General features: G+C 35.7%; 1 protein-coding gene across 3 annotated transcripts; it reads left to right on the top strand.

Moving 5' to 3' along the window:
- The first annotated feature begins 2,145 nt into the window (after positions 1 to 2,145).
- LOC137966039 (shewanella-like protein phosphatase 1) lies at positions 2,146 to 12,988 on the top strand. Of its 3 annotated transcripts, XR_011116175.1 has the most exons (13): positions 2,146 to 2,336; positions 3,004 to 3,104; positions 3,839 to 3,952; positions 4,222 to 4,434; positions 4,775 to 4,910; positions 5,597 to 5,769; positions 5,886 to 5,974; positions 6,068 to 6,137; positions 6,466 to 6,559; positions 9,099 to 10,248; positions 10,403 to 10,591; positions 10,747 to 10,810; positions 12,716 to 12,988. XR_011116175.1 is itself a non-coding variant. In XM_068812493.1 (10 exons), the coding sequence occupies exons 1-9, from the start codon at positions 2,189 to 2,191 to the stop codon at positions 6,535 to 6,537; spliced, it is 1,116 nt and encodes a 371-aa protein (XP_068668594.1). In that variant the 5' UTR covers positions 2,146 to 2,188; the 3' UTR covers positions 6,538 to 6,559; positions 12,716 to 12,988. The 3 variants fall into 3 exon arrangements, 2 of the variants coding, with proteins under 2 accessions (XP_068668594.1, XP_068668593.1); XM_068812493.1 differs by lacking the exons at positions 9,099 to 10,248; positions 10,403 to 10,591; positions 10,747 to 10,810; XM_068812492.1 differs by lacking the exons at positions 9,099 to 10,248; positions 10,403 to 10,591; positions 10,747 to 10,810; positions 12,716 to 12,988 and adding an exon at positions 8,222 to 8,633.
- Positions 12,989 to 12,994: the final 6 nt, after the last annotated feature.

Genomic DNA, 12,994 nt, shown 5'->3' with positions numbered 1-12,994 from the left:
CCCTTGTTTGTAGTCACCGCCCAAGATTCCCTACTCAAAAAAATTCACTATATATGCTCAATTAGCTAAAATTTCAAAGAGATTCTAGGGTATCTTTAAACCGTGCAATCCCCAATAACACAAATTGAACTTGCCCCAAGAGATTTTAATACAACTAGATTCCAACTCTAGTAGGCATTCCCTCTCTAGATTTCAGGCTCTGGAATACCAATTTATCTTTCTTCAATTTACTAAAGAACTTCTACAAAAGAAAATTTAAAATACTATAGAAAATTAAACTTACAATATTTCTTATGGAGAGGTAGCCTTCTCTAAGTGAGATCTAAGACTCCAAAGCTTTAAGCACAAAATAAGAGATGTATAAGAGCTTGATGGAACTATTGAATGTTGTTGAAGAGCATATATGAAAAAGTCTTACATGACTCTCATAGCAAGAAGTCTTAGAGACGCAAAATTAATATGTTGGAGTCTTACAAGAATCTCACAAGAGGTCTCACATAAGAGTCTCAGTTAAAGGTGCTTTAGTTATTTTAATCTTCTACTTATGTTCAGTTGTTCAATTATTCTAGGACTTATCTTTTAATATTTAACTTTGGGTGTAATTGGGATAAAAGCAGTTTAATTGTAATTGGATTCTACTTGTTTTCTCTATTATAAATAGATGCTCATGTACTATAATTACAACAAGTTAGTGAAGTTTTTCTGTTTTCCGGAAAATCAACATGGTATCAGAGAAGGTTTTGTGAGTTGACTCGATCAACCCACAAAGATAATGCGAGCCTGTTCTGATCTATCATCTCTAGTAGTTTAGGTTCGTATTCTATCTTTTTTCCTCTTTCCTATCCCAGTACTTGTTGGTTTATTGGCATTCACACCCCCATACTGAGCTTTTCATATTGAAAACTCTATATTGATGGAAATATCTTCGAGTCTAATTTCCAACACAAAAAATAATTTTGGCAATTGGATTTTTTTACAAGAGAAATCGATATTTGAAGCAAGAAAGGTTCGAGTAGTTGTAGAAAACTTCACTTTTTGAGAGATTTTAAGAAATGAAGTATGAAATTTTATATGAAAATACATATGCCAAAAGAAAGATCTGTAAGTCTATTTTCTACCTTATCAAGGTGGAATCCTCTGTCTTACTCGAATCCCATGTCTTTTGACTTCTATAGGGATCAACCTTTTTTTGTAGGGATCAAATCCTCCTTGTTCAACATTTTTAATCTAGGTCAAATCCACTTGATGTAGTCTACTCCTATATACTAAACTTTCCTATAGGGGTCGACTCCTTAATTATTTCAAAACTTACTATATCTCTGGTTTGATTCCTTGTTATATGGGGTCAACTCTTGTTTTCTTAGCATAGAATTTGTTCAAGCTCAACTCTATGGTTTTGTTCTCGGCTCCATATGCATATGTTCGACTCATTTTGCTTTAGTTATTTATTGAAATTTAAAATTCAGTTAGTCTTTTCTTGCATATATACTCGACTCTTATGATATGAAGTCAACTCTTCTTACAAGTTTAGCTTAGAATCAACCTATTTTTTATTCATAAACTATTCAAGAATAAAATAATTAAATTTTTATATTTGTTATCATCAAAATCTAAATGATTAGAGGAATCTTGAGCTTCTTCTTCTTCCTCAATATCTACACCTCATGTGAGAACCTTTGAAAAATAGGGAGATATATTTACCAAAGCATTATCGATATTTTTTAACATGCTGGGGATGTTTGACATTTATGCTCCAACTTATGGGGGAGTGTGAAAAGCTAGTAGTTAGACATCTGTATTTGATTATGTAATTATCCCTCTAAAGGGTATCACTATATTTCTTCATATGTTTCTCTCTCTTTTAATCTATGTTACTATATATCCTGATTCACCTACTTTACTCTTTGGGCGAGTTCAAGTGGATGAACTTGAATTGGCGTATGGTGGTGCAACATCCGGGTCATGTCACAGTGTAATTTAATCCACTTTAACGCCCATTTGATCCCATTGTTGGCGGGAGGAGAGACGTGCTACGGTCTAGCATAAACGTTACGGTACCCGCGAAATTTATCGGCACTTCCTGCCCAGGCAATAAACTATCTGTAACACTTGGCTGAGGTACTCCTGGCAGCAAAATGGAGTGGTAGTTTTAAAGAACCCATAAACGACTGCTTAGAAAGTTGCAGAAATGGCTTATCTATCACATTCTTTAGCTGTGCCTCCTTCCCAACCTCGGAAGCTCTCAAACTCTTCCATCAGGTCATGCCTAAAGCCAATTGTTGTCGCTGGGAATCCTCCTACCTTTGTTTCAGCTCCTGGTCGCCGCATCGTCGCAGGTCTGATGGTTCGCTTAAAATCTTCTTCAATTTCTTTTGTTAATTAAGTTTAACGTCACTTTTTGCTTTATGGGGTGTTGGGATATAAGGAGGGCCAAAATACTCTTTTTTGTTGCATAGTAGCTCTAAAGTATATAAGCAGAAATTGCGGATTGTATTCCATTCTTTTGTGGTTAGATTGGCATTTGTTTGTGAACTGTGGATGTTCAGACGCTTTGAGGATGATATTTCTTATTATCTCTTTGATAAATTGGCGAACAAGGTTTAAATAAGGAAGCTACGCTGATAAGCTTTAACTTGTATGTTTTAAGTTAAGAATGCGAGTCAAAGTAATGTGATCCTTTGTAGCTTTTGGAAATAGGATCTTTCGTTTCTATATTTTGTCAACAGGATGCCACGTTAGACGTGCTACTGGTCAGAGTTGGGCAAATCATCCTTTGAGCATTTTGATGTAACATATAGTTAAAGAGGTGAAGTGTTGGAATCTGAATAAGAAAACAATGCCTGTAGATTCAAGGTGCTCTGAATGCAAAAATCAATAGGGTCGACATTTCTTTCCTATTACAGTCTGTAGTTGGTGGCCTTCAGAACCTTCTGTTAAAGTGCAGGCACCTTGGTTCTGTTGCGTATACTAAGCTAATTTCATGTCCTTTCTGTGCATTTTTAGTTGGAGATTTGCATGGAGATCTTTCAAAAGCTAGATGTGCATTTGAAATGGCAGGGATTTTGAGCTCAGATGGTCAAGATTTATGGACAGGCGGCGAGACGGTAATGTCTGTTTAAGTAATAACTCAAGTATTATCAGTGGTTTTTTATTTTTTAGTTCCATTCACAGAGCTGAACGATCTCTCTAGTTTTTCAGTAATAATTTCAGTCCCATTAGGGGTTTTTTATTTTTTAATTCTAATCACTGAGCTGAAATATCTTTCTATTTGGTTGATATTTTATAATCTTCCATTGTCAAACACTGCAATGACTGTCAGTTTACCATGTCCACAATGCATCTTACTCCGAATTTCTAGTGCAGCACAAAGGTGAAGAAAAACTCTGAAACAACAGAAAAGGAAACAGAGATGAAACGAGAAATAGAGAAAATGAAGGAGGAGTTTGATGGAGAATGTGTCTATTTCTAGGATATTTCTTTGTGTTTATTTATGATCATAGGGAGATGCAAATATATTTATTATACGTTAAGAATGGAACTTGTATTTTTGACAACTGGTGGACAACTCAATAGGTTTACACATCTAAGGAATTTGTTTTGCTAGTGTCCTTTCTCTTCTTGTAATTATGAAGCGCCTGCCTGGCTGTTAGACTTCTGTTTTCTTTCTAAGGGAAAGAATTACTAGACTTCTTTTAACCCAGCTTTGGATTAGTGCAAGTGAATCTCTTCCTCTAGAGACTTATTTTTGTGCCTATATCTGTGTGGTATACGAAGTTTAGAGTTTTTATACTCTAATATAATTCTTCATTTTTATGTCTTATTGGTCTTGTTTCATCAGGTATTGGTTCAACTAGGAGATATTCTTGATAGAGGTGATGATGAAATAGCAATTTTGTCTTTATTGCGATCACTAAGAATTCAAGCAGAAACTGAAGGTGGAGCTGTTTTTCAGGTAGTGTCTGACTTTATTTCTTTGCAATTATTTTGTTTGATTTGGAAAAAAAAAAGTTAACTGTGTACCATGGATTCTGAACCTTAGCTTTCTGTTTGGTTTCCTTCTGTTCTATACATTTCCAGTTACTAGTTTTGGTTTTAAGCTTTTTTAGCTGTTGCAGTTATTTTAAAAATGAGGGCCTAACTGTTGCAGCTCTTAATCACCTAGGTGTGTGATCCTGATTCCTTTTTCATTCTTGACATGGGGTACTTTTCTTCTTTTACTAGGTAAATGGAAATCACGAGACCATGAACGTTGAAGGTGATTTTAGATATGTTGAACCTGGTGCTTTTGATGAGTGTTTGGGCTTCTTTGAATACTTAGAGCTTTGTGACAATAATTGGGATGAAGCATTAGTTAGCTGGATTAATGTTTCCACTAGGTGGAAAGAAGAACGACTACAGTCTTGCAGTTCTTGGAGTCCATTGAAACTAATGAAGGTATTCAGCTAATAAATTTCAGAGCATTTTCCAGTTTCCTATTTATGTGTACACTTCATATTTAAATTAATATAAAGATTTAATTTTCCTACTTATGCTGTTGGTGTTCACTTAAATTGATTTTCCTGCATGACATTTCACTTTTCCAACATATTACTCAGGTTCCATAATGCTTTTTACTTTTGATTTATTTTATTTATATTTTCTCAACCTGCTAATTAAAAACGACTTTATACTTTTCTGGTACTATAAATGTAGGATAGGTGGTAATAGTTTAAACATGTTATCTTTCTTCATATTTCCATGCCAAATTGACAAATTCATCCAACTATTAGGACAGAGGCAAAAGGGTGTAATTACAAGATCAACACTTTTAAGGCCAGGGGGTCCACTGGCATGTGAATTGGCGCATCATGGTGTTGTTCTTCAAATAGATGACTGGCTGTTCTGTCATGGTGGACTTCTTCCTCATCATGGTAAAATAAGATTAATTTCTTTCCTAGTCTTGGACTGGTCCTACCTTGGTTAGCTCATCAGCATTTTGAAAAAAATATCAGATTGTTGACTTGGAAAGAGGCAGAGTTTGTTCAATCTGATTTGATTTGAACTGGTATACTGGACCATCATAAGCTTATATGAGTGAAAACTGAATTTCTGGTATTTTGTGTCTTCACAGGCTCAACTACTTCATATAGCAACTTTTCATTTTCCTGTTTTTTTCACAAGCCAAACAATAGTTTCAGCTAATTATGCCTGCGCCGCCTTCAGGTCTGATCTTGTTTCAATCAGAAAAAAAACTTGGTTTTTATTGAAGTTAAAATCTCTACAGTTGCCACATTCTCAGTTTTGATACAAAATATTTTCTGTTTTGTTCGAGTAAGGCTTAAAAGATAAACCACAGAAAATTGGTTAGATTCTTGTCGTAGCTGGTGTACATTATTTAAAAGGATACTCCAAAAACAACGATTACTGATTCAAGTCCCAGTCATGTTGGTTAATTTCACCTTACACCACTAAAAGGGGTTGTTGATAGGTGGCCAGGACTGCAAGTTGGTGATTGTTATGTATCAATTGAGAGGCTGTCTTTTATTTTGTATCCTCAGGTGGATATGCAAGGGTCTATTTTCATGTGAATGTCATGCAATAAGTTGTTCTTTTGCAGTTGCATATGGTATAGAGAGGATTAATGCAGATGTCTCCCTTTGGATGAGAGGCCTTAATGATAATAGTGATGGTCCTGAAATTCCTTTTATAGCAACCAGAGGTTATGATAGTGTTGTTTGGAATCGCTTATACTCTAATGATACAGCAGATTTTGACTTCCGTGAACACCAGGTAAATAAGTTTTCCCTCCCAGTTTAAATTTTAAAGAGATCTTTCATTCTTCTAATTACTTGTTCTGAATAAGTTCTTATTTTTGGATCATCTTCATTTTGGCTGAGATGATTCAGATATGTTCTGTCGCTGAAGAGACACTTGAAAGAATAGGTGCCAAGGCAATGGTAGTGGGCCATACACCTCAAGTCAAAGGAGTCAATTGGTATGGACACTTTTTCTGAACAAGCTCTTTTGGAAAATTAAATTTCTTTGCATATTATACGTAGTCTTGGTTTGATAAAAATGTTTTCTGTAGTAAATATAATAACAGCATATGGCGTATTGATGTCGGCATGTCCAGTGGGGTTCTTAATTCAAGTCCAGAGGTACGCCATACATTTCTTCTGTGCTCCTACAAAATTAAAGTGTTCCTTCTACATTTCATTCTGCAGGAACCAGTGTGTGTGTGTGTGTGTGAGAGAGAGAGAGAGAGAGAGAGAGAGAGACTGTTTCACACACTCGAAGCCACATGAAATCTGCGCTATCATCATAGCTGAGAACCTTAGTTTTAATTTCAAATGCAGCAGTTCTTCAAGTTTGACTTAAATGCAGCTCATTATTTGTCTTGTTTTATCATTTTCTTTTTAACTGCTCCAGTTTGAGTTTAGTGGTTACTAAGAATAAAAAGCTAAACTCCATAATTCCATTAACCAGGTTTTGGAAATACAAGAAAACAAAGCAAGGGTAATAAAGGGGGACCAGCAACATGTAGTGGAGTACATATGAGATCATTGTATAGATTGACAAGGTAAGATATGTTCTGTTTCTTTCTTCTTTACTCCTATTGCAACTTCAATTGACAAAGTAGCACCCAGATTCCTTAATGACATTCACAGATCTGTGTCTCTCATATAATAGGCATCTTCAAAATGTTGAAATCCATGCTAAGGAATTTGAATGTCAAGACACTCTTGTCTTTCTTTTACTCCTCTTCTTGGTTCTCATTCTTTGTAATGAAACTCCTTTTCATGCACACTTCCATTGCAAGCAAGCTCAGATCCTGAGATTTGATTACATAGAAATTCTGTAAAATGAGGTTATGATATATTTATCGGGGTGCCACTTTGCAGGCCATGAAAGTTGTAACTCTACTGAATGACCAGGCCTATTTTTCTCTATATAGTGTTGACGTTCAAGGGTATTTTAGTAATATGTCATGTGGTTAGATCTGGATCCGTAATTTGTTAGATAAAAGGACCAGGCCAGTGTTTAAAGAGGTGTGGTTATTGTGTAAATCTTGTGAGTTTAGAAGGGTGTTTTATATTCTTATGTTTAAGTCCTTAAGTGAGGGGCTTTTTAGTCTTTTTGTAAAATCACTTGTTAGAAATAAAACCTGATGGGGGTCAACTTTTTCCTCTATCCAGCAGGCTGTACGACAGCCCTTCTTCCCTCTTTTCTCTTCTTCTTCTCTTTTTTCTCTCCAATTTCTCTATTTTCCTTTTTCACATGGCATCTGAGCAATTTGATCCACAAATTCAATTCTAAAGTCAAACCTCTCTTCTCCTAAAGGCTGCGAGTTCATCCAAGACTGAAATTTTGAATTGCCTTCTAGTGATTGAATTCAAAAATAAGTTTTTTATTCTTCTTTCTGCCTTAACCTAAGGGTTAATGGCCTGTGCTGCTATCTAGAGCAGTTATGGTATGCTGTGGTGATCCTATAAGGATTGTATGAAGTTCTGAATTGTCATCTAGAGACTTGTTACCTGCATCACCCAGTCTGGGACACAGGTTTGCCTACGTATTTGTTGGACTTCTTAATTGATATTATTTCCTCCTGAATTCCTGCACTTGTTATGACAAGAGCTTTGTTGAGTATCAAAAAGTTTTTTTGTAAACCCTAACTCAGGGTTTTTGAAGTGTTGGGCCCACAGGTATCTACACATACCTACTTTTGAATTTAGAAAGTCGTTATCATGAGGTGTTCTCTGGCTTAGCATTATTGTTGTTGTTGTTGTTGCATCTATAAGTAGGGATTATTATGGCTGATACTGGAGAGGTTACTCCTACTAGAAACAATAAGCATGCAGAGAACAAGGATTATGTCCAGATCATTTTTGTTAAGCTTAATGGGGCAAACTATCTAAATTGGCCTTGAACAGTGAAGAACTTTTTTATTGCAAAAGAAGAAATCTAAGTATATGAGGGAGGATCCCCCTATCTCATAACCAAAGATTGAAAAGTAGAGGATCACCAGGTCTAAACCTGGATTTTGAATTCTATGAATCCCCATGTTAGCAATCATGTTATTAGCTCTGACACTGCAAAAAGATATGTGGAAGACTCTCAAGTCTATTTTTTATCAGGAAAGCAATTTGTCTCGGGTTTGTGAGCTATATCTAACATTTTTTGGTATGAAAAGAAGTGACGAGATGGTTATAGAATTTTTTACTAAATACGTAGCATACTGCAGGAGATCTTGTGAAGTTAGATGAGAAGGAAGGTTAAATACAAGTTGACAGGTTTTTGGATGGGTTAGGACCTGAATATGAGACTCTACGAGCATAGATGTTGGTAGATGATGATATCCCGACTTTGGAAAAAGCTTATAACAGAGTAATTGGAGCTGAAAGTGTTGTAGTGTCTCAAATTAGTAGATGCATCAAACCATCAGATGCTGCCACCCTTAACTTGTCTTCTACTCCCACTCGATTTGAGAGAAGTAGGGGAAGAGGGGGATGCAAAGAGGATGAGGATGAGGACGTGATGGTGGAGGAAGAGGTTGTGGACGAGGTAATAAAAAATGTGTTCATTGGGGATGGACCAACCATTTTTCTGATAAATATTGGAAGAAGTTTGGCAAACTAGTATGGCCAACGCATCTGTATCTGAAGGCATTGGCAATACACATGAATCTAACAATAATTCTGAAGATGAAATTTAGCAACTCCTACATCGACTGAACCAACTTACAATTGCTCCTATGTCTACTCCTACAATAGTAACTACATAATCCACAACGAATGCTACTTTGGCTACACCAGCTATCTCTGCACTACATGTGTCACCTCAATCCTCATGGGTCATTGATTCTGGTATGTTAGCACATATGTCAGGTATGTCCTCTATATTCAGGAATTTATTTCATTTTTCCTCATATAAGTTAGTGCAGTTAACAGATGGATCTTCTTCATCTGTAATAGGTGGAGTAGTTCATCCCACACACCATTTATCCTTGTGTTCTGTGTTGTATGTTCTTAAATTCCTAGTCAATTTGTTATCCGTGAGTCAACTTTACTAAATCATTAAATTGTTTAGTTACATTTTTGTCATCATACTGTATGTTTCAGAACTTGCAAACGAGGAGGATGATTGGTTTCAGACATGAAAAGGGGGGCCTCTACCATCTAGATTTTGTTCAAAATAATCTACACACTGCACTTGGAGTTACTGCTATGACACCTTATCTGTGGCATCCAGGGTTGGGGCACCCATCTCTACTGAAGTTACGTTAGTTTCTTCCTACTCTGTCTTCAGATTATCCTTTCAATGTCGATTGTGTCAAACTTGGGAAGTACCACTAGAGTTCGTCTTCGTTGAGTGGCAGTAATAGTCTAGTTCCTTTTGAGTTAGTATATTCAGATGTCTGGGGTCCTTGTAAGAATTCCAACTTGTTTGTTGTCAATATTTCTTAACTTTGATAGATGATTGTAGCAGAGTTCCCTGGGTATATCTCCTTTGAGAGAAATCTAAAGTTTTAAATGTTTTTGTCTAGTTTTTTTAATAAAATAGAAACTCAATTTGGTGCTCCAATTCATACTTTTCATTTTGATAATGGTCTTAAGTTTATAAATCATAACTTTGCTTCCTTTTGTGCGTCTCATGGGATTATTCATCAATCATCATGCATGTACACTCACCAAAAATTGGGATTATAAAATGAAAGAATCATCATTTATTGGAAGTGGCTCGCCCTCTTTTATTTCAAATGAATGCCCCAAAATTTTATTTGGGAGATGTGATATTGATATCTTGTTACTTAATCAATAGGATGTCATCTTCAGTGTTGGGAGGAAAAATTTCTTTGCAAGTGTTAAAGACAAAAATGTTCTTTATCCAACCAGTCATCAAATTGATAAATTATCCCCCCGGCCTGTATGGTGTATTCTTCTGGGTTATCCTCGTATGTAGGACTATAAATGTTATGATCATGTAAAAAATAGAACATATATTTCAGCAAATGTAACATTTTTTGAATCTACACATTCTTTAGTGTTGTGTCTAAGTCATTGTCTACTCATGTAGTTACTAAGAAGCCTCCTCTTCCTCTTCCTATTATGGAGAGTCCCACCATACCTTTTATTTCTATTTTACAAAAACCTGTGCAGGTTTATCAACGCAAAAAGGTGTAGAAATAGCAGTATAAGCATGAAAAACAACCTCAAGCTCATGATATGGCTCCCTCTCACATGATCGGATCATCTTCCTCCAAACCTATAGGTCCTATCTTTGATTTGATTTGTACATTCTTGTTGGTATAAGAAAAGATATTCAATATCCTATTTCCAAATATGTTTCTTTCCATTGTTTATCTCCTTCATTCAAATTTTTTGCTACTTCATTGTCCGATATTTCTATACCTACCAAAGTGCAGGATGTTTTATGTTTGCCTAAGTGGAGAAAACTATGGATGATGAAATGACTACATTACAAAGTAGAAAGACTTGGACCTTGGTGGATCCTCCTAGTGATAATACAGTCGTTGGTTGTCATTAGGTGTATACAATCAAATATAATGCTGATGGAACAGTTGAAGGATCTAAAGAACGTTTGGCAGCTAAAGGTTACACCAAGACCTATAGTGTGGATTTATTTGATACTTTTTTCCCTAGTGGCTTGTATGAGTACTATCAAAATTTTAGATCTGTTGCAGTTACTAAGAAATGACCTTTATTTTAGTTTGATATAAAAAAATGGTTTCTTTATGGTGACTTGTAGGACAAAATTATATGGAATAACCTCCTAGATATGTTGCTCAGGGGAGAATGAGAAGATTTGCAAGGTATATAAATCTATACATGGTTTAAAGCATAGTCCAAGGGTCTGGTTGAAAAATTCAATGAAGTTGTCTTAGCTTTTGGGTTTGTGTGGAACCACTATGACCATTCGTTGTTTGTTTTATATTGAGCATCTAGAAGTGTGGTTCTTGTGGTGTATATTGATGACATGGTGTTGTCTAGAAGTGACAGCAAGGGGATTGATGAAGTGAAGGATTATCTTAGTTGACATTTCCAAACAAAGGATCTTGGATCTCTAAAATGCTTTTGAGGATTGAGTTTACTTGTAGGCAAGGGATAGTCCTTTATGTTAGATTTTAGTGTTTCATTATTGAAATACGTTGGGTTTAGAAGAAGAAAAGAAGAGAAGTAGAAGAGAGAAAAGAGAGCAAAGAAGGCAAGAGAGAGTGGGGACGAGCTTGATAGAACTAGGGTTTTAGGGAAAAAGAGAGCATGTCATGAGCTCTCCCCCTCACTTCATTATTTATAGATGAAAAGGCTGGAAGCCTTAGTACATGAAGGAAAAAAACAGAACTCAAACTTTTACATAATTACACCATATGCCACTCCTTCACTTAATTACATATAATACCACTCACACATCTTTAATACTTTCATAGAGGAAATATATCACTAACATGTTATGTGAGTATGAACTATTAGAAGCCAAACCGATGGATACTCCTATGGAGGTTGGTCAAAATTTATATAGGATGAGAGTAGCACTTTGTTTAAAGATAAATGTATAGAAGGTTAGTTGGGTAGTTGATATCTGCAACTATTACGAGACCTAACATTGCTTTTGTTGTTAGTATGGTAAGCCGATTTATGGAATCTCCTCGCAAATTTCATCTTGAAGTTGCACAAAGAATTTTACAGTATTTGAAGGGGCTTTCAGGAAAAGACGTTGTATATTCCACATGATCATCTTAGAGTTGAGGGATAATCAGATGCACATTATATAGGCTCTAAAATTTATAGGAAGCCTACCACTGGTTATTGTGTATTTGTTGGAGGCAATCTTGTTAGTTAGAAAAGTAAAAGGCAAAATGTTGTTGCACGTTCTAGTGTTGAGGCAGGATATAGATCAATGGCTCATACCATTAGCAATCTCATGTAGATATAGTCAGTATTAAAAGAATTAAAACTATTTTCAGAGGACCTTATGATACTTAAGTATTATAATCAAGTAGTTATTTTTATTGCAAGCAAACCAGTATTCCACGAGAGAACAAAACACATTGAAATTGATCTATACTTTGTAAGGGAGTAAGGGATAGAGTGATAAAGGGAAAGGTGATTACCCTATATATTAGGAGTATTGAACAGATTGGTGATGATGTATTCACAAAATCTCTTGGACGGCGAGATTTCAATAAATTTTATACCAAGGTGGGATTATTAGACATATTTGCTGCAGCTTGAGGGAGGAGTGTTGAGAGTCAGGGGTATTTCTCATGTGGGTAGATTTGTAATTTGTTAGAGAAAAGGGAGTGTTTAAAGGGGTGTGGTTATTGTGAGTTTAAAGGGTGTTTTACATATGTTTAAGTCCTTAAGTGAGGGGCTTTTTAGTCTTTTTATAAATCTCAAGTTAGAAATAAGACCTGATGGGGGTTCACTTTTTCCCCCCACCTAGCAGGTTTTATGACCAACCCTTTTTCCCCCTTTTCTTCTCTATTTATTCACCAATTTCTGTTCTATTTCCTTTTTCACATATAGTAATTTTAAATGAAGAAAATCTTACTATGCTGAGAGCATTGGCATTTGATCTTCTGGTACTTCTGCAGTGGCAACCTGTGTTAAAACTTTACTGAGTCCGGGTCCAATATTTTCTTAACCTTCTTTCTGTCACTAGCTCTTTTACAATTTCATGAACTACCATCCAGATTCATATTAATGTTCTTTTGCAGGAAAACTGAGTTACCCATCTGCAGTTTATCCTTCAATTTCTTCTCTCCACATGGAGAGATTCGAGCAAGATTTTTTCCCTCACAGGGCGAAGAACACTTCTAGACTGCAAGACTGTGAGAAAAAACAAGATTCATAGTGTGCCTATAGAATAAGAAGAATGAATAATTTTCCGATGTTTTACATTCACTGATACAGGTATTTATAGGTTAACAAGGGGCTCAGAGTTGTTGTACTTTCGAAACAGATGCCCTTTATTATACGGGGATAGTTGTATACCG

This window comes from Aristolochia californica, unplaced genomic scaffold (genome assembly GCF_029961685.1).
Source record: "Aristolochia californica isolate CCGP_79_NKW_82.1479 unplaced genomic scaffold, dmAriCali1.0.hap1 SCAF_5, whole genome shotgun sequence".
Lineage (NCBI taxonomy): Eukaryota > Viridiplantae > Streptophyta > Magnoliopsida > Piperales > Aristolochiaceae > Aristolochia > Aristolochia californica.
This window is presented reverse-complemented; position numbering and strand designations above follow the sequence as displayed.

Coding starts and splice junctions, on each gene's coding strand:
- LOC137966039 (XM_068812493.1), top strand. CDS start 2,189: ATGGCTTATCTATCACATTCTTTAGCTGTGCCTCCTTCCCAACCTCGG. Junction 4,435..4,774: donor GTCCATTGAAACTAATGAAG/GTATTCAGCTAA, acceptor CTATTAGGACAG/AGGCAAAAGGGTGTAATTAC. Junction 5,770..5,885: donor TTGACTTCCGTGAACACCAG/GTAAATAAGTTT, acceptor GAGATGATTCAG/ATATGTTCTGTCGCTGAAGA.